This window comes from Oreochromis aureus, linkage group 9 (genome assembly GCF_013358895.1).
Source record: "Oreochromis aureus strain Israel breed Guangdong linkage group 9, ZZ_aureus, whole genome shotgun sequence".
In the NCBI taxonomy this organism is placed as follows: domain Eukaryota; kingdom Metazoa; phylum Chordata; class Actinopteri; order Cichliformes; family Cichlidae; genus Oreochromis; species Oreochromis aureus.
In genome coordinates this window covers 7,829,682-7,857,369 of record NC_052950.1, presented here as the reverse complement: position 1 = coordinate 7,857,369, position 27,688 = coordinate 7,829,682, and the positions used below count along the sequence as shown (strand labels likewise).

The following is a 27,688-nucleotide window of genomic DNA, read 5'->3' as shown; positions in this document are numbered from 1 at the left end:
GGAGTTCCTTTCAATGACTTCACAACCTCATTCATAAGTAAAACTTTTGCTGTCACTCTGCTCTCCGCTAAACAATCTGTTGATCTGGAAAGGTCTTGCTTCTCATGAATTATAAGTGAATAATAAAAATAAAGGAATAAAGAAATAAAGGGACTATATTGTCCATGATTAGCCAACTTGATCTCCCTTGTCAGTGTTGCTTCTTACATCCCTAATGTCTTTCACGACCAGTTCACAGCTTCTTTGATCACAGCAGCACAACTTCGTCGAGTCCCCTTGGGCCTCTATAAGCTTCCAGAAAACTGTACAGGACCACACAGTGTCTATATTGTGTTAATGCGACATTTCTATGTGGATTATAATGTTTAGCATTTGTATTTAATGGTCCAGCTCCCCACGGGATGGTGTGTGTGCAAATAAATAAATGAATGAATGAATGAATAAATAAATACATCATAATAACAATAATAATAATAATAATATTTCATGATGGCTCATGTGCGTAGAGACGTTGTCGGTTCAGTATTTCACGTGTAATGTGACATCCCGAAAGGGTCCAACAAAGCCCACGGGCAGGTAGAGAAAGGCAGTTGAGTGAAATCTGCATAAGCATTGCAGAGACGCACACACCGACACGCGCGCGCCCGCGCGCTCCTCTCTCGTAGAGGGGCGTGTGTGTGCGTGTGTGTGTGGCTAGCAGGGGACTCAAACCCTCTGCATTTGCATCAGTGGAGGAGCCGAGAGCGGTGGCGCACGGAGAGAGACGGGAAACAAGTTGAATTAAACCAATAAGGACTTTTATTTTTTTTATCCTGTTGAATTTTTTTTATCCCACCCCCCTCACTGAAGAATTTTCAACACTGTTCCTCCACACGCTGGTCGTATTGCAGTTTGGACCGCGCGTGAATGAGAGCTAAACAGCCAGGGAGACCCTGAGAGATCCGCGGCGAAGGGACCGTCTGTACGCGGAGAGGGGAGAGCGTCTCCGGGTGTCGGCAGTGCGCCTTTGCGCGGTTTGGACTGGATTCTTCCACGGCGTGTAGCCCAGGGAGGAGTTTTTTTTTTTTCTTTTATCGTGGGGGGAGGATACGTTGGCTTGCTTTTTTGGGAGCTCGGAAGAAGATTTGGTGTCATTTTAATAGGATTTGGGGGAAGCCTATCGGATCGTACACTCCGCTCCACTCGTGTTGAAAGTGGAGTGGGGAGGGTTGGATGCCTGCAGGTTTGCGAGTCCCGAAGAAGCAGGTGAATGCAGCTTTTTTCTTTTTTTTGTGTGAATGTATTTAACTTGTGTGAGGGACTGAAAGAAATCTTCTGCTGTGAGTCCACTTAATGTCAGAGCAGTCTGTCATCGTTTTTAATGCAGTTTTTACACATTTGGCTGATATGACCATTTTATTATTCTACCGTCGATTTTATTGTTATTCATACACTGGCTTACTTTCTTTTAATGCAGGAATTTAGAGTAGAGCAAGCTGTGTTTGCTGAGGTTCTTTCCTTTTTGTGTAGTGTGACCCAGTAAGGGCAGCCTTGAGTAACCGACTCGAGGCTATACCGTAATTTATGCTTTAATTGATTTCCTTTTAAATTTTCAGAGTGCCAGCTAAATGGTGTCACTGATGTGGGGTGGTTATTAAGAGCAGTAGCATTTACATAGCTCGTGGTGGATAAAAGGCATGCAAATAACATAATAATAATAAAATCAAAATAAAAGAGAAAGATGGAAACACTGTAGTGGAAAAAATAGACCCACAATAAGCACTTCGATACAAATGGGCTTACATCTGAGCAATGTTATCTGTGTTTTTAGGACTTGGAGCCACAAAGGGGAACTTGGGCGGAAAAGATAGTTCAGGTTTATAACATAAAGGCATCGGTCCCACACACAAGCTAATGACCACATCCCGGGGAAATGCCCTCTACAATACCGCCTAAAATCCAGGCTTGAGTGGTAGCCTGTTCTCCAGGAGTAGCATTCTGTTGCTGCTGCTGCTGTTGATGTTTATGGCGAGATCTCAGATAGTTGCTGGGGTGGGGGGCTTAGTGTTGTGTCGCTACATCTTGCATTAATGTCAGACTCCTTGTTGTCACAGAGAGCGGAAGAGAGCGTGAGTGAGTAACAGAGAGAGAAAGAGGGAGAGAGAGCAAGAGAGAGAGAGAGTAGTGTCACTTAACGGACCGCTGGTGCTCTGCGACTCAGTGTGCCGCTCTCCTTACTTATAAAGACGCGACGGCTCTCAGACATAGGTTGGCTATTTGTAATCAAGCCAATCACCAACCTCTCCCAGTCTCTACTCTAAGCCTATTGAAGCAAAGCGGGTCACAATTTGGGGGAAAGGGGTGTACCCGTGCCTTCAGAGTCTTAATTGTGTCAGTTAAGGCGCTTTTAGACACTTTTGGGGAATGTCCAGTGCGCACGGAGGCGACACGCTTTCATAGTCTGCTCACCTCTCACGTTTGTGCTGTTTTGTTTTTTGTGCACTCCACAGCCAAGGATTACATCCTGCCCGGGCACCTTCTGAAGGACTAAGGACGCAAAAGACCGGGTTGGAGTGGCTGATTCTTCGCCCGCCTTGCGCTTTGGCTTGTTTTGGAGAGAATATGGCAAGGTCGGCGCTGGAGAGTGGAGAGCAGACGGCGCAGGCGAGAGGAAACCGGAGCTGAATGACAGGATGCCAGCGACCTGAGCCCACACTCAGATCACTCATAACTTCGTTAAGAGACACTTCAGCTTTATTTGTTGGTCAGAGCAGAGAGAAGAATACTTTCCCGGGAGGAAAAAAAATCTTTTGGAGGAGTTTATTTTCAGAGGATTCTGTTTTTGTTTTGTTTTTTGTTTTTTTATATCTATATACTCGTAATTTTATTTTTTTTTCTGGTGATAAAACAAGGATGCATTGTGGATTAGTCTTTATCCTGTTCATGGGAATCCTCTCGGTGGCCAAGGCTTTCAAAAACGGTAAGTGTGACATCTGATCTCTCTATAAATAAAGATTTTATGTACTCTGCAAAGCTACTAATCCCGGTGTTTTTTCTAAAGATTAGCCCTCACTGATCTCCGGGCAAACTCACAAGGCGCTCACCTGCTCATTCTACCAACGCCTAAAGAAAACCCCTCTGATATTATTTCCGCACAGACTTAGTAAAGTGACTTTACTGACACTCATCTGTAGCCTTCTTTAAACCCGTTTTTACTCCTATATGATTTCACTTGTATTTATGGGATCTCTTTTATATTCCTGTTGACCAGCGCGTTAGGGTTGTTACCTTGTTTCCGTTCAAATATTTTCTACCAAATGGCCATTAAAATACTCCTGAATATTTGCTTTCTTTGCAGATATTTTTCAAAGACTTAATTCCAACAATAAAGCAGTTTTTAAACCAATTCAACTACTTTTTTAGGGCATCCAGGTTCTTGTGCTCCTGGTAAAGAATTTCTAAGTCAGGATGAAGTTCAAAAAGTCAGCCCAAACGCTCGGCTTGCACAACTTTCCCGGTTTCTATTCTCGGAGGTTCTGTTTCGCTTCAGCTTTATTTTCCGCTGTGAAAGGCTTCGGAGGGAGAATGCGTTAGGAAAGCACACTGGAGCTTTTATAACACAGAAATAAAAGCAAAATGAACTTTGTTTTTTAACGAGTGGATACTTTTACATGCAAGATTAAAGGAGAATGACTGCAAATAATAAAAATAAATAATTAATAAATAATAAAAGGGCGTCTTCTTGTTCGGTCCTTTGTGTTATATGGATCAGTCAGCAAAGGCTTATCATTTTCTCCTCGTAATGTGTGGCAGTGTAATTTAAGCGTGTGCATGTCACAGCATGAAATTAACGACTAAGCGAATTTCACTCGCTCGTTACTGATAATTTTCCATCACTGCGTTATTTTGCTGTTGACTAACCCTCACCGTAGAGTCGCAATCTGGTAAAGGATGATTATTTTTTCCACTCTAAAGATAGATAAGCACGTTTGCAACATCTCGCAGAGCAGCGGTCTGGTTTTCTGGAACAACATTTTCGCTCCACACTTACACCAAAACATTATTCCTAAGAAGAAGATGATTTGTCTGCAGTGTGTTGTGTGTGAGAGAGATGGTCATGTAAAGCTCGCTGTAGTAGTCCAAACTATTGTGTCTCGCTGAGCTGCCAAGGATGTGAGTATCACTCTCGCTTGTTTCCGTATCCTTTAAGAACTTCTCTCTTTTATTTTCTCTCCCCTCCCCGCTGCAGATAAATGCGGGGGCAACATCAGAATCTCAACCGCCAACTACCTCACTTCGCCCGGATACCCCGCGTCTTATCCCCCTTCTCAGAGATGCGTGTGGGTGATCTCGGCGCCTGGTCCTCACCAGCGGATCCTCATCAACTTCAATCCGCATTTTGATCTGGAGGACCGGGAGTGCAAGTACGTGAACCGCGCTTCTTCTCCATGAAAAACACATGTGCAAATACAAATGCTCGTTCATTCCGGCAGATTTTGTCCCCGGGGGCCCAATTTGATCGAAAGATAGGGAATTTAAAAAAAAAAAAAAAAAAAAAAAAAAGAACAGTGAGACCTCTGCCAAAAACAGTAAATGTGTGTTTTTCTTCTGTTGGCGGTGGAAGGAGCACCTACAGATTTAAGTTTATTTATATTTGATTTACAGGCACTGTTAAAGTGCTGTCTGTAACGCAAGTCTGAATCCCACTCCTCCTCTCCCCTCATGCCCATTGCTCATGAAACTGCGCCATCTAGTGTCGGATGTGGGCTCAGTGAAAACTGTCTTATTGTAATCCAGCTCTGGCACTACATAGGGGAGTAGGAATGTCTCGCCCCTGCCATTTGGTTTTGGAATGTCCTTGATTTTCGTCTTTGTGGAGTGAAGTCACCAGCATTTAATACTGATTTGAACTGCTGTGCTTCTGCAGTAGACGGAGCGAGGGGAAGGGGGGTGAAGGGGATTGAAGAGGCCAAAACCTCAGCAGAGGCGGTTAATTGCGGCTACTTTCTCCACTGCATGAAAAAAAGAATGTCTAATAAAGTGTCTGAGCAGTAAACCAGTGACTCGAAATCCAATTACTTTCTAAACAAATAAAAAAAAGAAGTGATTGCATTAAAAACAGCTTGTTTTAATTAGACAACCACTTTAATAAAGTCAGAACAAAGTGAAATTATCTGGCTGACATGGGATTTTTTATTTTATTTTATTTTCACTAGGGCCCCTCCACCTCACCCCAAACTTACTGAAAGCACTCTTTTAAGGTGGCGCTCTCAGCGACAGTTACTTACCGATCCTTATTTGACCTGTAAGCTGTGAGCTGTTGCATCCAGCAAAAAGGCTAAGCTGTTGTCAGATAGATAGTTTAAGCTGATGAAACCAGAGACAGACAGTAATGTGATGAGCCGGTGTCAGTGTGGGTGCCCTGAGGTGAGCCTTGCCTGGGCAGACTGCCTCAGTCTGATTGTGTGTGATGTGGTGTTTAGTGTGTATGTGTGTGTGTGTGCATGTGTGTCGGTGCCTCTGCCCTGTCTCTGTCTCAGCTGTTTGTTTACGCTGCAGGGCTCCAGAGAGTAGAGGGCTTTGCTGGATCCTGTTACTGTATCCCCGCTCCACCCAAAACCTGGACCCTACACTTTCTTTTGTGCTCCTTGAATTGGCCCCAGTATATACGCTCGCAGGCTTCTTTTATTTATTTATTTATTATAATCCCACATTTAAATCCCACTTTAACTTTTCTTTACTGCTGACAGGGGTTTAGTGCAGAGTGGGATGCTACTGCTTTTTGGAGTGCAGGTGCTCCTTTGACACTTCTTTTGGGTTCAATTTCAGCACCCGGGGGCCGTTAAGCTGTCTGAGGTCCTTAGTTAGAAACTGAGAGTGAGGAAGGGACTGGAGTAGGAGTAGGGGCAGCAGTAACAATGCTTGTGTTAATCAAATTAGTCAGGAATGAATTTCCTGTGTCTAAACACACGCAGCAAGGAGAATGGAGTTGCTGCGGGAGCAAGGAAGGTTTTTTTTTTTGTTTGAAAGGAGGGAGGACTGAGCTCAGTGAGCCACTGATGTGTCATTTGCAAATTAGCACTGCTCTTTCATTTAGCAGCCACAAATTTGGTGGTTTCCAGTTAACCAGTCGCTCATGCGTTTGTCAGCAAATGAAGTTTGTGCAGTGGGTGTCAGAAGGGCCTTGTTGCTGCTTCTGGTTTTCTTTTGCCTCTCATTACATTTGAAGAAGACTCAGTGGTTAGGAAGCTATAACCTGCTTGTCCTGAGGAAAAAGAAAAAAATTAACAGATGACTTGAGTCACTGAGTCTCTGATTCATGTGGGCCTCACAGAGATTGCACCTGAAAATGGGGTCAGCCTAACCCACAGCTTTTTTCCTATTTTTAACCCCGTGTGCCGTTTCATTTTTAATGCTGTTAATGGAGTGGTTTTCATGGGACTTTGCTTCTACTTCGCAACATATTCTACACAGACACACACACACACACTCCACCCTCCTTAATTTCAAAACTATGGCACTGTGCAACATGAAGGCTGATTGCTGGCCTAATAGCTGACATGGCAATGTCCATGGGTAACTTGATTATAAGTGAGGGAACATAAGTGACTCATGTATCTGCAGACAGTAGTTGGGTTGGGTGCGATTTGTGTTGAGCCATCAGAGTCCCTCTTGGAGCCCCACTCACCAAGTCAACCCTTTACATAATGGAAACTGATGAGAGCCCAGAATGGCTTCCTTATCTGATGGACCGGCAGAGTGGGTGGAGGCGGTGGGGTTACAATGCATGCTTCAGTGCACTGCCTTGCAATCTAATTAGTGGGCAAATGGAACACACATGCACCACATGTTCTCCAACATGGGTCTTATCAGCAAACTAAACAAGAAGCACTCAAAGTGGTGCTCCTGGAAAAGAAAAGAAAAACAGCCTTCCCTGTGAGTGGAGCCTGGCTGCCGTGCTGCTGCTGCTGCTGTTGTTGCACGTGCTCGCTCCCCTTGACAGGTTTGTTTGGGGAAGTGCAGGGGCCTGTATCCTGAGAGCTGGAGGAGGAAAACACTTCATCACGGAGATAAGGCGACTAAGTGAGCCCTGCGATTCTGAATGCAGAACGTGTTTACCTTTCACGCACCGTTGTAGACTTTCACAGAGTGGAGTTTTTCGTGGGGGCGGGGGTTGGGGGGAGCTGGAGCCGCCCTCACTTGCCTCGCACAGCTAATGAAGTTTGAGGCAAAGGCGCAGCCCGCTTCAAGGCAAATATTTGAAGTCAATTCGCTCTGAAAGTCGTCGGAATGAGCAAGCTTAGCCGGAGTGAAAAGCTGGAGTAAACAGATATGCTTTCGCTCCGCGCACCTATTCTCCCTCTTTATTCACGGTTATCTGATAAGGCCTGTCAGGCTCATCTGGCTCCACTAGCTCTGTCAAGTGGAGATGGATCTAAAGAAGTGATGAGAAGGTTTCATATATGATTAACAGACTCGTGTCATCATCATTATTATTATTATTATTATTTTGTAAGATTCAAGTAAATCTGGTGAAGGTTTCTAGTTTTAAACTCAACTAAATCAAGACCTAGAAATATTTCACCTGAAGCTGGAGGCTGTTTTTTCCTCCTCCTCCTCTCTTGCTGAGTCAAGGAGGGGAGCCAACTTTCTCGAGATATGATGTACTCCTGACAACATTATGAATCATTGATAGCACTGGATTTGCTGACCAAACCAAAAAGAAAGCAAGAAAACAAACCCCCTCCAAAAAAGCTCTTCTGTCTTCAGCTCACTGAAAACTCCCTTGCAGTCTGTAAGCCAGTTGAAGTCGTGCTGGAACAGAGAGAGAGGGATAAAAACCAGAAGGAGAAGGAGACACAGCCTCCTCTTTCTTAGCCTTCCCTGCTTTCTTTGCCTTTCCCTGGTATTTTCCTGGGAACTTGCTGAAATTCCAACTTGCAGAGTAGCATGAGGAGGGGTTCAGATGACACGTATGGCAGGATGGTACTAAGCAGAGGAGATATTCAAGGAATGCCTTCTCGAGCAGCTCTTTGTGAGTGAGATCGAAAACATCCCACCTCAACACAGAGTTCAAAAGTCATCGAGCCCCCCCTCAAATCTTCAGGTGCCTGTAACTGAAAGCTTGGAAAAGCACCTGTATCCTCTCTTAATTGTAGTTTTCTCCTTTCTCTGTCCTTATGCCCCTTTGCTCCAGGCTCCCACTGATTCCCCCCCCCCCACACACACACACACAGAGCTGTTTGGCCTGCTGGGAAGACAAACATTCTCTGCTATGTCCCTTTTATAATAGGCATCCTACCCCTTGTGGCATGGAGATCCAGAGGTGACAGGAACTTGGGAAGTGGGGGGTGGGGGTATTAACTGACCCTGTAACCATGGCTCTTTCTTTGTCATGTGGAATCCCACTAACTCCACTCAACATGGGCACAGTGTCCCACAAAGGTGACTGCCACCTGTTTCTAGGAAGTGAGAGTGGAGGACAGAAGGGGATTTAGGGACAAGATCCTCTTGGCCACTTTTCCTAATTCCCTTGTTACCATTCCAGCCTTAATAGCACACAGCAGCTACAGTATAAAGACCAGCAGAAGCAAGAGCTCCTCCCTTAATCTTAGCTGCTGCTTGCTTGTTTTGATTACCCACCTCACAATCACTCTGTAACTTATCTTGCAGCTGCAGGCGAGGCTCAAAAAATGGACGTGGCATATCCCAAGGCACAAGCCTGCACAGAGGGCCACCACATGAGAGGAATGTTTCTATTTTCTATACAAGTTGTACTATGATTTCCTCATAAAAAAAACCCATAACATTTACTAGATTTGTACTTAATTCTGATGCTCACATAAAATGGAAAAAATACAAAGTTATCATAACACGAAAAATCTAATCTCATGAGATCCAAAACACACGTGCATTTCTTTCCCACGTGTGGTCTCTGGAAGACGGCTGCAACACTTAGAAACAACCAGCCCTTGTGTTGGTGCTTGAGTGTCGCAGTCCCTGAAGCTGTTCTGCTGTTTTTCCAGCATTGTTGCTTTCATTTTCCCCAGAGCACCAGTGTCTTTTGTGCAGGGAAAGACTTCAGTTAAGCAAATACAAAAAGTTAGTTAAAAAAAACAACAACAACAAAACGCTGCTCTGACACTACAGCTCACACGTGCAACAAGTGTTGCTTATTCTTCTCAAAACTGGCTGTGCAAGGTAACTGCAGGCAAAGGAGCACAGGTGGACTGTTTGTTTAGTAGCCGTCAGAGGAAAATAATTAAAAAGAAAAAAAACAGGAATGCAACAGAAATGTTCTGTTAGCAGGTGGTGATGTGGTGGTGGTGGTGGTAGCTCTGAAAGGAGGGGCTGTGACCCACAGTGCTGCCAGTTGGGTCTCTAAATTGACGTGGATTGTTAGAGATACTTACGGCTGGTTAGAGGGCATTCATTTCTGCTGTCACTCTGTTCTCTATGTGTTTTTTTAAGTGCATGTGGCTGAAGCATCCATGCTGGGGTGGGGGTAGGGGTGGGGGAGTTCAAATTGGCGCCGTGAAATAGGCGCAGCAAAACGGAGTGCGTAGGGCGACACCGCTTCTTTTAACTAGCGGCTTTGACAATGGCAGCTCAAATTGTGCACCTGGTATTCTCTGCAGCAATAGACTCCTACAGCTCATAACAATGGAAATCAAATCAGAGGCGAAATTACATTGAAACACTGCGCCTTAGGAAAAAAAAAAAAAAGCTTGTCAGCAGCATCTCAAAGAGCAAGCAATCCACTTTGAATGTGTCTTGTTTGGACTTCACTGTAATTATACGGAGCCTTATTTTGCCAGCAAGGATTCCAAAAAAAAAACTTCCAGAGACGAGCGTTCTCAGTGCAAAAAACGCAACTCTTAATGAGGCAGGTGAGCCGTTTAAAGCAAAAAGCAAATGAAAGCCGCAGTTAATTAACAGGAGGCCAGAGCAGAACAGACAGCAGACAGAGATGTTGCATCAGAAAACCACTGACCTTCACTCTCATTACTCCCTTTCTTCTCCTTCTTCATCTCTTTTAAACATGAAGGGCTTACTCCCCGGCTAATGAGCGGGATTAAAGTAGGTCTGGGCACATGTGTGCTCGCACATGTATGCGTGTGCAAGCGAGTGAGAGTGACCGTGGGGTTCAGGGTCTTTTTTTTTCATCCACCGGTGAAGTGTTTCACCTTGGCAGCAGCTTGGAAGGGCAGCCTGATTGAAAAGCTTTCTGGCCGTGGCATCTGCCATCCTCCCTGCTGCTCTGTCACCGCGTTGATTCATGCACAACAACCTAACCACAACCGGGAGGCGAGCCACTCTGCCTCGCAGCAGGAGGCAGGTCCACTTCACGGCAGAGGAGAAGGGGAGAAAGGAGGGATGAGGGAAGGAGGGAGGGAAAGGAAAGAGGGGGGAAAAAAAGGAGACGACAAGCTCTGGGCTCAAGAACAACCCTCCGGATTTCAAGTCAGCAGTCACATATCTGTGACAGCACAAAAGCATCAGCGTCTCACATGTCTGCCCGTTTTGTTTGTCATCTCAGTGTGGGAGTGAGCGCCTTGTGTTTGCCAGGGTCTACTATCCCTAAGCTGCTCCTGGCACACTGCTCAGCTTTTTCTTTCTTCTTTCCAACCCAGTACCAGCTTCCCCTATATGGAAGTTTCTTGTGGAGTGGAGCTGCGGCCCACACAGCTTAGAGATGTCAGCCTTATGCTTTTTTTTAACTCCTTTATCCAAAACAGATTGTAAGAAAAAAAGGAAACCGAATGGAGCGACTCCTGATTACAGGACAACATTTGGTAATCTTGGCTCTCTACATCTATTAACTGTAAGAAAATGTAAGAAAAAGAGGAGAAAAGGGAGGATAGGAGGCCCTTTAGTTGACTAGGCGAGGGACTTCTAGACGCTTTAATGCTGCGTGGCCGGGCTTGTCAGACACGTTTCACTCAGTGGTCTAACCTTGAAAGGGGGCCCGTGATTTTGATTGATGTGGCCTGCTCAGCTTGTTTGTTGCCCTAACGCCACGGTGCTTACAGATCCACAAGGGGCAGCAGGTGGGAGGGGGTGGTCTCGGCGACCACAGGGCTCTCTATTCAGACAATCAAGCCAAAGTCTCCAGAGCGGTTCTCTTAAGGTAAAGTTTGTTTGCAGTGGGTGAGAGGGTAGGTAGGTAGGAAATAGGAAGCCAAGGGGCCCTCCCGTCTCAGCCCCCAGATAGATTCCTGGGGTCATTTTCGGTCACTGTGTTTGCGCCACAGCGGGTCGTTGGCTCTCTGGTGGTTCTTCACCACTCAACTCAGCGTGATTCGGCGAGGGCAGCAAGCAGACAGTGATTGATGGGGTGGTACCCCACTGCTCTCTGATTGAGTTAGAGCCACTCACAATCCCTCGCTTTGTTTGCTCTTTGCTTGATCTCCCCTCACTAAATTGGCAACAGTAGTTGTGGTCTTTCTTTCTTCCTTTCTTTTTTTTATTACAACCACTATTACATTTTTTTCCTCACAAGCATATTTCTTTTGTTAGTTGGTGGTAATTGTAAAAACGGCCTTTATATCCAGCCTAGCAGCAATCATTTGTGGTGTTATCTCAGTAGGGTAGCACTATAAGTAATATAAGTAGCTAGGGTGTCTGGTGCCTGCCCACCATTTCCACCATGACCCTCACTCATGAGGGGATAACCAACCAGAAGGCCCCTCTCTTATATGTATGCCTATCACCAGCAGGCTTTACCAGAAAGCAGAGGGAAATAATGCCGCTAATCCAGCTCGATGGTAAAGTTCAATTGTCAGGGCAATAAATGGAAGAGTCACCTTGCCCTCCAAATGTTGGCAGAAGCTGGCTGGTCATCAGCACTTAAATCAGCTCTGCAATGCCAAGAATCCAGCCTCTCTGCCCAACGCCACGGAAGAGATGCACTGCTTGGCATGTGGCCCTCACAGCACGGCCCGTTTGGCTTACAGAGTGCTGCATCGTTGGAAAATCTGACTTCTTTGCACAATCTGGGAACAATGCAGTTGTCAAAGTGAAATAAAGCACGAGGATTTAAATATTAGCTTTTCCATCCAAGGGCTAGTTTACATTGAAAGGAAACTGCCCCGAATCTGGCATCGCCCGATCTCCTCACTGTGCAAACATATGTCCCAACTGTAGAAACACTTCCCTCATTTATTTTCTTCCTCTTCTCGCTTCCTTCCTCTTCCTGTTAACAGGAAATTCAGGTTGTGCTGTCTCGAGTCTGAGGTCAGGTGTAGTTTGTTCTTTTTTTAATCGGTCGCTCATACCGAAGAGGACACAGTCGCAGTCCTCCACAGGGGGAGGGGGAATGTTCACATGTTCACAGTTTTGTCCTCCTCCCAGCCAAGAGACTAGATGTCCAGCCAGATGACCGGGTCATGAAGTACCCTGCCCAGACTGCTCTCTGACCCACTCCAGGGAGGACAGAGAAAGGGAAGAGGAGGGAGATTGCCAGTGGGGATGGATGGGATATTTAATTGAATAATTCCCGGTGCAGTTATTATTACCATTGCCCTCAAGCATCCTAAGCATTGCACAGCCATGTGCAAGAACTCACACCACTGACCTTTTTACTGGATTCGTGCTGGCACCTCTATCAGCTGTTTGCATGCTTTGCTTTTCTCTTTTGTGGCTTTTCCTTCACTCCCTCTATCACCAACTGAACTTCTCTATCTCCCCTCAGCTGTTTCCTCTTAACACAACCAACACCTTCACCCCACCCACGCCGCACTCTTTCTCCCCTTCCTGTCCATTGTGGAGAGGCGAGAGAGTTTTGAACAGCACCCGAAGGCTTTACCTCTAGCTGACCTCAAACTCAGCTCCCCTCCTCCCTTCCTTTCCTCCTTTTTTTTTTAACTCTCCTCGTCAGGTTCCTCCTGCCTCTTCTTTGAAAGCGGCGTGCTCATTACTCGACAGGGAGTGCCGCTGTAAGCAGATAGATGATTACCTCTGTAGATGCTGCTGGATGTTGGCTCTGCTCTTTTTTTCTTGTCAGGCGATAAAAGATGAAGCAAAGAAGAGCTCACATAGCTGATTTTTGTCCTATGTGAAGTTCAGTGGGTCACTAGCACAAAGTTGTTTACAATTATCTCCTTTTTTTGAATGCTCTTCTTTTCGCATGGTTCCAGCAAGCCTGACCTCAATCATGTGCTGTACATCCTACACATGCAGTCATGAACAGGATATCTAGTAATACTTTGTCCTCTAACAAGCACCCTAACCCATACCCCAAACCACACACACACACACAAATGCACACACCCTTTTGCGACATGGATAAACAGGATATTGTTCTTTGACCCTTCGGATCAGTGTCATGGTTATAGTCTCTCCTGCATCATACGGTCTCAGTCATTAGAAAATCATATTCTGAGCAGCGGCGAACCACCATCCCACATACCTCTCTTAAAAGGTATGTGGGTTTTAAATTCAAAGTGTTTGTCCGTAACTGTGCTCAGTTATCTACAAGCACAATGATGCGACATAAGGAACAAATGATCACATCAACCGAGTGTGTAGTCATTTTTAGCATCGTGAGAGCAGATGGAATCGGGCATTTCTCATTGTGCCTGCACAAAACCCAATTCAGGAATGAAGTCTGCATGAAATTTTTCAACACGAGCAGAGGCATACAGTCTTGGGCTTTTCCAAACATGCTTACGACAATGAAGTGTTTTGCATATTGAAACATTCATATGCAAAAAGCACCATGTTTCCATGTTTCATGCGCATTAAACCACGAGTCTTTGTGCTCTTAAATTATAATGTGTTTAGAGATGATTTGAATTACCTACACTTGAACAACATATTTGACCCCTACTTAAAGGGCTATATAAAGAGATGAAATGTTAAACCAGCACATATCCTGTCAGCTGAGGGTTATGGATTTTTGAGTCTTCATTACAGGTCCAGATAAAGGGCCCATTTGCTCCCTCCTTCCCAGCAGGGTGCACGTGTACTTATGTCACCGAGGTGCTCCGTGGGGTAGAGTAGGCGACAAGAAGAAGGGTGGGGATAGCACGCTTAAAAAAAGACAGTATCCAAGTCGGCCCTGCTGTGCCACATCACCCCTTTCTCCTGGTGCCCTGTTATTTTTACCCTTGACTTCTCATTGTTGTAACAACGGCGTATCATCTGAGCCGTGCCACAGACCCCTGTGGAGGACTCTCTCCTCGCTCACCTCTGCCTGCCCCTCTCTCATGTGTAATCAGAGATCCTCTCAAATGTCAAGGTGGGACAAATGGGAGCCATTCCCTCCTGTAATGGCCCCAGAAATGGACTGGAGTGCTCCTCTCCCCTCTCTCTCTCTGTCTTTCTCTCTGCTATCTTTAAGAAATCACACACCTTTTTCATCCTTTGTATCTTTTTTTTTGGTTGCTCTCTTTTCATGCTTTAAAAATAAAAAATAAAAATGTTATACTAATTTCCTGCCGACCTTTTTTGGTTCCTTTGTAAATGATATCACACAGTTTCTAGCTGTGTTTTGTCCACATGTTAAACCTTTTCAGGAGTCGGTGTATCGCTGACATAGTTCTTCATAATAGCTCCAAGTCAAGCTGACTAAATAATAAGGTCGTAACAGATATAGCTACTTTGCTTCCAAGCAATGTTTCAAGAAAATACCCAAAGGCCCAGTCGCTTCATTTGGAAACGCATACATTCAGAGCGTGAACGCTCTGATCTGCACTCAGAAGCATGTATGCTGTATTTGCTGTATGCAAAACAGATTCATTTCCCAAGCTCACTAAGTAGGGGGGGAATGTGCTAAATGTGTGTTCCCATTTTGCCATGGGCAGTTTTCTAATTGATTGTAGTTACTCATTTCCACAATATTCATTATAACAAGATGTGTACTATGAAACGAAATATTGGCCAAATTTGTAGCAAAAATTTAACATATAAAAGTTTCAGAATATTTGAAAATATTTTAGATACATATGGAAAAAAACAGCTCCTTCTTATTTTAATACTTTACTTAAGGGAAAGTCATCAGGGTTTTTTTTGCATTTCATCCACATTTTTCTTCTCATTGAGTTGTCTTGAAGCAGGACTTAACTTTCAGATGCATTAAAACCAAATTTTGTTAAGTGCATTACTTAAAAAGAACTACCTGTTTTATTTTTGGTTCGATAATACCTTAAAAGGCCCAAACCTCCAAATTAGCAGTATCACACTAGTACAAGGAACTACAAGGTAACTACTGACATATAGTCTTGTTGTTATGACCGACTAGTCGCGCTTCATTGTTCGAGTAAGGGAATAAAGTCCAAGTGTGTCCACGGAGAATTACTGGAAATATGCACAGCTCTGTTTTGGCCCTGTAGGCACGTCAGTGGCTCATGGGAGCAGAAAGCGAGTCAGCTGAACATACTTCCCCAGGGTTCAAAGTGCAGTGGGCCTCACTTGTGAGGTGAGCACAGGCAATTCAGACAGCCTGCTAACAGTGGGAGCTTTTGTGGTCAGTTTTATTTCCCCCACTTGTTTCTTGTCTCCTCCCATCATCCCTTAAGTTCACATTAGTGTGAGCCTGCTCTGTGCTAAGCGGGGAAGGAGCCCCCCCGGGGCAGAAATCTCCCTCCTGTCAGTCTGGGTGCTCATATTTCTGAATAAGGGATTATTGTGCTTGTTGCAGAAGGGGTGGGGAGTTGGGGTGTGCAATAATTGAGTCTAAACAGCCAAATTCATTAATTTGATTGTTGGCGATGGCAGATCTCTCGACAGTGTAATTAGGGGAGCTAATGGATGGAAGCATGCTAAATCCATCAATGCTAATGATAATTGCAGTTTAGGAAAGCGAATATGCTTACGAACGTGTGGCCAGGGCTGCCGCAAAATCCGAAACAGCTACAGCGTCTAAAAATACGTCTAACCGTGTGGGGGTGACACCCAGAGAGGCCCACTGACGGTTGCAGCTGGGCCATCTGGGTGGGGAATATCCAACTTTTCATCCATCTTTTTTATCTCCATCCATCTATACAGAAGCATGGTTGGCGAGTTAACCAATCATGCCCTCCGCCCCTCGCAAGTGAGAACCACTTCTGAAGCCTTCGGCCCTGATTGGCTGGTGGTTTATTCCACTGGGTGTGCTGCCATGCTCCAAGAACGTAAACTCGTGCAATAATTTTCTGTGGTTTGAGAAGTTAAGGTTAGCTTAAAACAACCCTGTGGTTTTTTTGTTTTTTTTTCCTGTTTAAATAATTAGATCTCTGCCTCCAATCGAAATCTTGAAGTCAGAAAGTTCATTAAGGTTAATGTTTTGAGCTGCGAACATTAAGACGTAGGCTTGGTTTACAGCCTCATTTTTTCTTCCTTACTTCCTTGTCTGTCCAGGCAAGCTGACACAAGGGTCATTAAAGCTGGACTGGTGCCCAAGGAAAAATGGAACCTGTTATTCTAGGCTCAGGTTAATGAATGTCACATGCAATGGGGATGCTGTGAGGGATGGAAAGTGGAGAACGACAGATCATTTTATTTGAGCGAGGCATGTCCCGCCCCCAGGCTCGGAAAAAGTAACTCAGAGATCAACTGATCTTTGCCCTCCCCCGCTCACTTATTCAAACCTTAACAATGTTTTACCAAAACCCCAAGTGGCAGTTTGTTCGACAAGTCTCATTAATACATCGAGTCCCTGGGCCTGGAATTTTCTGACAGCCTACAACAAGGTCCGTTTTCCTGTTAAGTCTCCCTGGGTCCTGCAGAGCTGTCCCAAGTCTGCTGTTTAGCCAGTTCCACTTATGTTCCCCAGAGCTGTTTTTACATGTTATAGGTGACATGTTTTCATGTTAGCTTGCAGACAGAGAAATGCTTGAGAAAGGAGGTCAGGCATTTGTTCTTTATGCAGCTGAAGCAAGGGGCGATAGCAAAGAAAGAGCTCTTGTTCTGGGGGGGGTTCCCGCAGCAAGCTTGAGCTTATAAATGGTCTGATTAAGAAATCTAACCAATTGTGTGAGCCTTATACAGTCTGTCATAGCGTTATTGCATTGCCTTAGATTGCATTGCTTTTGTAGAACCATATCAAGCAGACATTTATAGAGGGAGGACAGATTATTTCCATGGGAAAGCTTCAGGCAATATAACTGTTATATTGTTAGGCCGGTGGTTTGTCGCCTTCTCTTTAGCTTTGTGAGGAGGGCTAATGTTCTCGTTTGACACTAGCGGATTGCTTTCTCTCTGTGCCTGAAGAAAGAAGGCAGGCTAATACATTTGAGTCGGTGAAGCGAAGGTCGTTGAGAATTACATTGCCCCCCTACCACCACCACCTCCGCATCCACCCACCGCTTCTTTCCCTCTCTTTTTTCCTTTAATTTCCCCACTGGATTGGCAAACCGTTTTCACTATTAGCACTGTGGTAGGCAGCTAACTGTGTGTGTGTGTAATTATCTGTGTGTGTTGTGGTGTGCTAGCAGGCCCACCCAGGCCCAAAGCAGACTAGACAGATAAATAGGTGCACAGCTCAACTAGATTGCATTGTCATGGGGAATAACAACAAGAGCAGCAGTGATGCAGCATAAAAGGTCATCGCACAGGCCCCTGAGAAGAGGAATCTGGGTTTAGCTCGACAGGTCAGTGGGACGCAGACAAGCAGCAAACCCCCCAAAACTATGGGGAGGTTTATAAGTAGGCCATGTTCGTGTGCTGCCTTTAATATCCAAAATCGAAGTTGTTAACTGTCCTCTGCCCCCCCCTCAGGATTCTTAGCCCCTAGAGGTGAGCACCCACAGGTGTTTAGAGTAACAGATTAGAGCTGCATTTAACACAGCTGGCAACAGGAGTGACTTCTGAAGGCGTCAAAGTGCCCGGCCAAGCGTTTTCCCGTAATGTCTTCCAGATGATAAGGGCCCGGATGGATTCTCTGTTAGAGAAGCGGAGCATGTGGGACCCGGTGGCGCAGAACCGCTGGAGTTCTGGCTGATGCACCAGTCACTTAGGAACAAATAGAGACATTTTGGAGTAGGAGGTCTCCTCTCGCGTTCTCTTTCACAGCGAGGACCCCCCGGGGCGTATTCTCTCTTCCATCTGCATTCTCGCTCCCACTGCGCCAACTTCACGAGGGCCATCCAAGCTGATGATGATGATGTGCCAGGGTGGAAATGCAGTAAACAGCTTTTCTCGGTGTGATCGGAATCGAAATAGAAGTCCAAAATAAGCCTTTTCCTCTCTTTGCTTGGAGGGGTGAAAAGGTAGTCTGTGAGGGCTGATGAGATGAAAACATTAGTTAGTTAGTTGTCTAGCTTCTTTTCACACGCCTAATGCTGAGCGTGCACACGTGTGTGTATGTGTGTGCATGCATGCATGCATGCAAACACATAGAAACTCAATCAGTTTTAGAAAATCAGTTGTACTGCAGCTTGCTCTTCTTTCCTTCTTCATCGCAGTGATGCATCTCTGCATCAATTTTTTAGGCATCTGGCAATGCTCAGCTTTTGGCAGTTGTGGGGGAGGGGGGTGCGGGGGGGATAGCTGCAGAGACAGAGGCTCTGAGGTGAATTATAAGTCTGCTGATAGAACAGAGCAGGGCCATGGGAAGATTGATGTTCTCTTTTGTGAGCTGGGAACCGAGAGGAGAGGAAAGGAGAGGACAGGAGAGGAGAGGAGAGAAGAAACTGATTGTGTGTAGACTCGAAACAAAGTGGAAAGAAATCTTATTGTTGCAGCTTCCTGTCAAAAGTTAAACTCAAATGAAGAAAATGTCTATGCCAGTAAGACTTTTGAAAATAAACTCTCTGTTTTCTCAGGTGACTCAACTAGTTTAGAATCTATTCATTTTAATTCACTTCAGTTTTATCCATATAGTGCAAAATCAGTCACCTCAAGATGCTTTATTTCTGAATATACATAACATTATTTATACCAATTCTATGTGCAATAACTCAACTGTATATACATAACACTATTTATTACATATTACTTTCTTTTTTTTCTTCTTTCTTAAAAATACGGCTTGTATATTGTACATTTTATATATATATATATCTTTTTCCCTATGTTATACTGTCCATATGTACATAGCACTGCAGAACTGTACCGCCCCTCCCCAGCATGTTTACACTGAGTAGGAGATGCTCTGTATCTCATTGTACAACTGTATAGTGCCAATAAAGGCATTCTATTCTATTGTAAGGTAAACGATGATACAGAGAAAACCCCATCAATCAGATGTCTTGGTGACAGTGGGAAGGAAAAACTCCCTTTAGCAGGAAGCAACATTCAGCAGAACTACGCTAAGGGAGGAGCAGCCATGTGCCAATGGGAAGAAGATGTGACAAAAAACGCACTGTAGAAGAGAGGCAGAGATTATAAATAGCTAATGATGACAGTTGTAATCCAGTGACGTCGCCTGTGTGGGGGGTCATTCTGAAAAAAGATTTAAACATCTGGCTATCCAAGGCTGTTGGCAGGCAGACAGCTGCTTTCTTGGTATCAAACCTTTAACCTGACACGCTAAAGATATAAAGGAAAGAAGAAGAACAAGGCTCAGTGTGTCTTGACAGCTCCATATCACCCCAGATCACCCCATCTGAGCCAAAAGACAAGTGAAGCCATCCATCCACCGCGCTGCCTCAGGAGACCCGATTTGGAGCGCTGCCACTTCTGTCCAGCTCTACAGTTAGTTACCCTCTGTCCTCGCCTCTCACATGTCAGTCCCTCTTGCTCGCCTTAATGTTTTGCATATGAAAACCCGGCGGGCACTCTCTTTCCCACTTCATCCCAAACCACCGCTGGTAATTCAATTCCTGTTTTACAAAAACATTTTTAAAAATTTGAGGCAGGTGAAGAAACCATTTAGCAGAAAAAGGTGTCAAAGGGTACATGTTGATACATGTGAGGTCTCACCTGAGGGATTTGGTCCACCCTCGCCATCATTCAAAGTGTAAATCGCCTTTTTGTGTAAAATCCCACGCATTAAGGGAGTTCGGAATCACTAAGGAGGCCCGGTGTTTTGACAGTAATTTGGGAATCAAGGAAAACTATGAAAAGAGGTCCTGCTCGCCAGAAGGCACATATTTTCTTCTAAGGAGACAGACAGAGCATGTGCACAACTGATTGTGACCACACACTTGCTGCGCCTTAGACACACATATATCAATTTTTTTGTTTTATTTTAAATGTACTATGTGTGAATTATATTTTATTCGTCTGGTTCCTGATTAAGATGGAGGAACTGTGCCACAGGCCCTCGTGGTTTGGGTATGGATATCCACGATAAGTGGCCTGGAGAGCGGAAAACTTGGCGGGATATTCGTGTTCTGGGCAATTAGGAATGTTGGAAACCTGAACTGAAATCTGCTTTTGGAGGAGCACTCAATCTGTCACTCACAGTCAAAACACAGCACGGAAAACTCATCCCTGCACATGGTTCAAACTTGCACACACACACACACACACACACACACACACACACACACACACACACACACACACACACACACACACACACACACAGGCACTAGAGTGAAAACCACAACTCAAATGCATTTAATGTACACCTTTAACAAGTGCCTGAAAATACTCGCACCCACAGATAACCAGGGGCTAGTTAGACCACCCCCGATGGCCAGGCACTCTGATTTCTCCTCTACCAGCTGAAGTTTCACATGCTAGAATCTGTGTGTGTGTGTGTGTGTGTGTGTGTGTGTGTGTGTGTGTGTGTGTGTGTGTGTGTGTGTGTGTGTCCTATTTCAAAGCTGTTTTCCTCTTCGGCTCCTGAACGCTGCGCTGACTCAATTAAGTGGCTGCTCCCTTCTATAGCCGTGGGTCTGAAATTCCATTTGAATGTGATGTTCAAGTGTGTGTACATGTGTGTGTCTCTCTGAGTGTATGTGTGTTTTAATAGCTTTAGCACCTGCTCGTTCTATACACCAATCTAAGCCAAAGGCCAAAATATAATTACGTTGGAGTCCCATATTATTCTGTTATAGAACAGGCTCACTGTGGCTGTTATCCTGTGGTTAAACAGCAGATAGACAACTGTTCAGCTCAAGTTCACCAGTTAAAGCAGTTACATAAATCTGACCTCGGTGCTGCTGGGAGCAGAAAGACCTCTGCAGTGTGTGCGCGCGTTTGTACGCGTGTGTGTGCTCATTGCACACCGATATAATGAAAGCAAACTCTGCCCACCTGTTCTCTGAGTTTTAACCTGAGACCTCATTAGCACACAGTGTGTTATTTCCATCACATAACCTGCACAGTATGTTGTGTTGCTCTGTGGTCCTCTGAGAATGTGTGCACATGCATGTAATAGCAGTAATAGTCTGATTTTCAACCTTATAAACTAAACACCAGACTCAAAGAAGAATAAGATTCATATACAACATTTGGGACTGACACTCCCTCCCTTGTGACCTCTCTCTTCAGATATGACTATGTGGAGGTACGAGATGGCACCGATGAGAGCGGTCAGTTGGTGGGGAAGTACTGTGGAAAGATTGCCCCTTCTCCAGTCGTCTCTTCCGGAAACCAGCTTTTCATCAAATTTGTGTCCGACTACGAGACCCACGGAGCAGGCTTCTCTATCCGATACGAGATCTTTAAGACAGGTAGGTGGCAGTTATCATTTTGCACAATAGCAATATTTTTCACATTCACATTGGAAATATATTTATCTTGTATTTTATATTTAAAAATTGCTGTGTTGCATATTTTCCATCAGCAATATCAAATTGTGCATGCTGTTATTCAAGGATGTAGGAAATCATTTCTCCTCTGTTCTTTTTAACAAAAAGAAAAGGGGCTGCCGCAGAGTTACAAACAGAAACGCAACTGACAAAACTTACCTTAAAGGAAATTTAGTAGCTCTTCTTGAACACATACTGTATATTAAAGATTTACATCGCTGCTGTGATGTCACCAATTGTATTGTTTGCTTGTTTTTTGGAGCCAGAAGGGGCCATTTTTCAGTGAGTTATTATTATCTAATATTAGCTAGCTTAGTTAGCACCTCTATGGGAATTTAACTCACTGAAATTCCTCTTGGACGATTTGTTAGTACAATAATGAAACAATAAGCAATATCACTTGTCACATAATTGCACACCAAATTCTCCCAAAGACGATTAACAGCACAAAAACTATCAAGGGGCCTCGTTCCGTGGCTTCAATTAGCTGAGGTAATACCTCACTAGACAGCTAGCAGTTATAACCACCTGGGTCAACACACACCTGTCACTTGAACTGCAGATGTTCTCAATCATACAGTGCTTTAAGCTCTGAAACATTTTAAATGGGTGGGTAAGAAAAAAAACATCCACCCTTGTTAATCATGAACTTTGCAGCAGAGATCCAAAATGTTTTTTGGCTGTAGACATGCCTATTTCTTCTCTTACCTTTGACATTTTTTTACTGATGTATGAGGCTTGGCTTGCTTTTTGGAGACAACCTCAAGTGGCCATTATTGGAACTGCAGTTTTAAGCACTTTTTGCATCAGCTTCGCTTTTCAACCACTGTGGTTTGCTAAACCTTTGGAAATTTAGTTGCCATGAATTCAAAGTTGTGTTTTCCTCCTTCTTCGAGCAAGCTTACTCTGTGATGATCTTTATTTTGTTCTTATTTGCATTGTTATTACATTTAAAATGTCTGAGCTGACACCTTAAAGTAGTTGTTGACATCTTGCTTTAAGTTGAGGGAACGCTGTCACAGTCCCCTAATTTGTCAAATCTATCAAACGCGGTGCAACACGCTATAAAAGCTGGAGGAATAATTCTGATAATGAAGCAAGAAAGAGCCCCTCCATCTAATTTCATGGTTTGTTTGTGATTTAGTCAAGGCATTAGAGCATCAAATTATGCAAATGCAATATGGCAAGCAATATGCTTCATTCAAAACCAATGAATCATAGTCCCATATGTTCCATAATTGTAGCAGTTTTCATCTGGTGTGAATTATTAGACAATAAGCATGGGCATAATTTGCTAAGCGCTGATTTAACAAATGTTGTTTCAAGTGTTAGTTTATTGTCAGATGGCAATCCACAGCAAGGGTATGAACCAGCTATTATAACCTCTGATGTGCTAGTTGTGGAGAAAGTGATTTCAATCCACTTAGCAGGGCTCTAGCTGAGGAAGCGCTTTCAGCACCACAGTAGTATGCAGTTAGTCATGTTCCTCCCTTAATACTTAAAAATAGGACCTCTGGGTAATTTTAGGTGGGAGCCAGGTATGTTAAATCAAAAATATTATTAGGGGATGTCTGTCTTATCACACCGCAGCATAGCAAGAAAGAGAATTTCCTGTTGGGTTGCTGCTTTCCTTTGTTTAGACTGGAAGAAGGCAGAGGAGAACAGCATATCTAGAGAGTAGTGGGCAGGCAGGTGCGACAGACTCCTTTTATTAATTAACCCTAGCAGCAGTCTATGGGACAGCCCCCCGTGACCCCAGGAGACATGATAAATAGCCCAGCAAGGTTCCTCCTTCCTTTTAATCTGAGCGAGTGTGTGTTTGTGCTTGTATGTCTGGGTTTGTGCGTGTCACCATCACAGTAGGGCAGCTGGTGGAGTGTGGGTCCATTTACGAGATCAAAGCGACACTCCACCTCGACATATGCAAACCGGTCCACACGCACACACACATTCCCCCCTGATAGGCTAGTTAAATCTGCTACATTCTTTCCACGATTAGCTTGGTATTTCCCAGTCTCATCTATTAGCCAGGACTGATTATAAATGAGGCGTGTTAGGGGCCCTTTGGCGATAGGGAGGAACTGCTGAACACACTCACAGGGAATACATATCTAGCAAGAAACATGGATCTAAGCGTGGACAGAGAGCGAATCGGGGCCAGGGTCGAACTTTTTCATATGAATATTTTTCACCCAGTGCTATCCCCCCCTGCAGAGAAGAGCTCCGTGGGTGCGCCATCACTTTCTTAGTGGATCCAGACCATCGTTAAGCTTTGAATTCACTCTGTGTTTTGACTACTGTGGCGCTGGCTCCCGCCAAGAATGGGCTCTGAGATCAATTAGCAGTTCTGTTTGTTGGAGTGAGAGAGAGAGAGAAAGAGAGGACCGAGCAGAAAGAGAGATACAAAGCTAGCTGATTAGCGCAGCTTATCAACACGCACGGCATTAGTTGGGAAAACATTGTGTTGGCTAACACATGTAACGTTAATGATGATACACAGATGCTCCGATAACGGATGGAGAAACGGGAGACTCACGCCCGTGCATGTCAATGAAGGAAATGCAAAGAATGCAGGCTGTTTATCACTGTGATTATAGGCCCCGGCTCACTGGAAGTCAACCTTAGGGGCTGCTGCTGCCTTTCATCCTGGGTTTAACACAAGCAAAGGTCGCGCGCAAGATAAATATGCTCACAAGGCAAACATATTCAAATGCACAGCCCCCCTTTGGGATCATATGCCAACTTTTACAAGTATGTTTATATGTGCAGGTTCACTCACGTCAGCTGTAAGCTGTGTAGTTACAAATTCACAAACACTTGAAAAATCCTGGCATCTGTACCCCTGGCTTTCATCAGCGGCATGCCTGCAAAGTGTCTAATTGGTAGAGAACAGGTTGTTTCGCAGGCTCTCTATGGCTGCTTCTGCATCAGTCTCTACCCCCTCTTCACTCCTCAGTCCCATCCAACCATCTTAATTAGCATGGGCTATTTATTTTATAGCCCACAAATTGGCAGCCTCGCTCTGCTGGCTGAGGTCTGGCGAGAGGCGGGAAGAGCTAGATGGTGGTGAAGAAAGAGATAGACAAGAGGGATAAGTCGGAGAGGGAGGAGTGTTTGGCCCAATGGGAGCAGTTCAGCAAGCTGCTAGTGTTTGTGCGTCTCTACAGAGGCATTTGACGCCCAGATAAAAATAAAATGTCAATTAAAAAGAATGCGCTGGGAAAACTATGGCCTCGACTTGCAAAAATTGAGCAACAATGAGAGCTAAAAGCAGTAATGTGCTCCCCCCCCCTCAGTGTAAAATGAGTTGACGTTGGATTATCCACCAATGAAATCCGGCTGCTTTTGTAAGAAGAAGACCCGTGTTTATCCTGTCATCTGACAGAATTGCACTTAAAATCCTCAAGTGGATTCTGGAAAGAACCGTCCTCTTTAAGTGTATGTGTGTGCGCACACGCGCAACATATGTTTTCTTTTAGCAGCTCCTCAGTTTGCTTAGAGCTGCTCCGAGGCTGGCCGAGCTCCCATTGAAGTGGGAGAGCAGGCAGAGATAGTGCCACTGGTAGCCCCCACCCCACTCACACACACACACGCACACACGTGCACAGCTCATCGTAATTGCTCAGCAGAATGAATAAGCCTGTTGGAGTGAGGCCTACCATGCCACACTAAAATATATATGTTCTCATGCAAAGGCCCTGTTTATCATGTCATGGAGATGTGGTTGCTTTTACTCTGAGCACACACCTGTGAAAACACTTTGAAGGTGTGTGCGTGTGCTGGGTGGGACCTAATGGGAGGGCGGCTTTTGTGGACAACACATCCTGATGGCAGAGGTCACATCTGGAGACGCACTGTCATTGTACACACACGCACACATGCAAGGCCCTCATGGAAACTCGAGACAACGAATTTCTTTCAGGGGAGCATGAGGGATACTGTGTCCCCAGCCCACCCCCATCCTATCAGCGCTGTGTCATCCATCCCTGTAAGTGGGGAAGGCAGGGTGATGTCATAGGCGCATGCTAAATACCACGTCAGTTGTGCAGAGCCTCAGGATGTGTGTGTGTGTGAGTGTGTGGGGGTAAATGTAAACCTGCCTCCTCCATCTGTTTCAATGACAGACACTCCACAGGCTCCAGGTTAATGTTTGATTTAGTGTGGAAGGAGTTAATTCTCCACCAGCAATTAACCCTTCTGTCAGTGTGGCATGAGGACAAAATGGGAAGGGGCGGGGGCGGGCAGGGGCGGGCGTGAAGGCGGTGGGGGCATTAATGGCACAGGGGGGCAGAACTGGGATAATAATCAGCCGGAGAGCGACATAGAACACAAACAGTGGTGGTGTACTTAACAGCCTAAGAACAACACCTTCAGCTTCTATGGCTCCAGCCACTAATACCCCTGACTTGGGTGGGTTGGTGGGGGGGCAGTGATGATTAGATGGAAAGACAAAGTTTGAAGTGGTAAAGGAGCAGAAAGAAAAAGAGGGGAAAAGCAGGAAAATAGCAAGAGGCTGTCACATTTGACACGCGTTCCCTGGTTGTTCTAATGATTAACACAGTCTCCGGTTTTCTCTCAGCACTCAGAGCAACACAGAGCACAAGCAATCAGGGGAGACTTAAGAGTTGAAAGGCGCACCACTCCCTTAATGTCCAGACCACATTTATTTAGCATTCATTATGAATCTCTCACTCTAGCAAAGATTGAAATCAAATCCCCATTAGATATCATTTTGCCAGCTACAACTTGCCCTGTTAAACAAATTCAAATCATTCACAAAGCAAGTTGCCAGTGACATCTGTTTACTCCTCCATCCAGAGAAGGACTCCATATAAATGAGAGTTAACAGAAGTCATTACAGCCAGCGGTAAACAGTGGAGTGTCTGGTTGGAGGCTGCCAGTAAATGCTGGCTCGTCCTTCTGCTTTAAGTTTAAAAGCTGCAGTTTGCGCATGCTTGCCGAGTCACACTTTTTCATGTTTACAAACCTTTTTTTTAACCTTTCCTGTTTTTAACAAATCTACGAGGAGAGACACCCACAACTGCAGCAGTAAAACAGCACAGGGAGAGACGGGGAGTAACTGAGGGGCAGGGTGTTAGCCTTTGGCTGACAGCTGGATATATTTGTCTCCTGAAGCTCCTTGTCAAGACACACGCAGCGCATGTAGGGGTGATGCGACAGGAAAGCATGACTGCTTTTCTGTTTGCCACTCGCTCGCATCAGCACAAAACATCCTGGGCGTAGTGAGAGGAGCTGGGGACAGAAGCCCTCCCATGTGGAGACGGCAGATAAAAGAGATCTGTTGGATGATTATCTCACCGGTGGGAGCAACCAGAGTGCTCTGTCTCTCTCGCTCCTCTTTTTTTATTTGGAGGGAGTTGCATGCAGACAGGAACAAAAAAGCTGACAGTATAAGAAGGTTTGTCCTTGCTTTGGCCTCACTTATGACAGTTCAGAAAGAACATAGCAACAGAAATGTTGACGGTGAGGTTGGTTCAGTTTGGGGACAGTATCTGTGGTTAATGCCTTTTAGCATTCAGAGGAGAAGTCTGGTGTGGGGACTTTGGTAATATGAGAGATAATCAGAAACCAGGAGAAATGATACTGTAAGAGCTGTAGTTCTACTAACAAAAATCAATCAATAAAAAAAATAAATAAAACTGAAACAGGTATGGGGGGAGGTTTGTGGTGGTACTGTGCTCTTTGACTGCCAGCCTACTGCTTGGATTTCGACAGGTTTTCAGCATGAACCATTTCCAAACTCTAAATCTGTTCTGGTCAACTGCTGAGCTGAGATAAGGGTCACGGTAGAAGCTGATGAAATGGATGGAGAGTGGAGCTTGGAGCCAATATCCACAGGAAATTCAACACATTGACCTGAATAGCACTCTGGATGCTACAGCTGTCTAGAACACTCACCACAGAAAGAACTGGCTTGCATCTATAGTTTTACCCCCCCACCCCCAGAACTGTGTGACATTAATCTCAAATGTGGCAAAGTGCAGATCTCCAGCATCCAGCAACCCTCTCATCCCGGGGAGCACTCTCTCTGAACAAAAATCACTCCGTTGTCTCCTGGGGTA

The 27,688-nt window shown here is 44.9% G+C and overlaps 1 protein-coding gene across 2 annotated transcripts in view; it reads left to right on the top strand.

Annotated features, from left to right (window-relative positions):
* Window positions 1-717: 717 nt before the first annotated feature.
* nrp1a (neuropilin 1a) overlaps window positions 718-27,688 on the top strand; it is a 61,998-nt gene continuing 35,027 nt past the window's right edge. For both annotated transcript variants that reach the window (XM_031728344.2, XM_031728342.2), the window contains exons 1-4: window positions 718-1,245; window positions 2,490-2,959; window positions 4,229-4,403; window positions 21,346-21,527. In XM_031728344.2, the coding sequence (XP_031584204.1) occupies window positions 2,665-2,959; window positions 4,229-4,403; window positions 21,346-21,527 (652 nt within the window). In that variant the 5' untranslated portion in view covers window positions 718-1,245; window positions 2,490-2,664. The remainder of the gene's footprint in view (window positions 1,246-2,489; window positions 2,960-4,228; window positions 4,404-21,345; window positions 21,528-27,688) is intronic.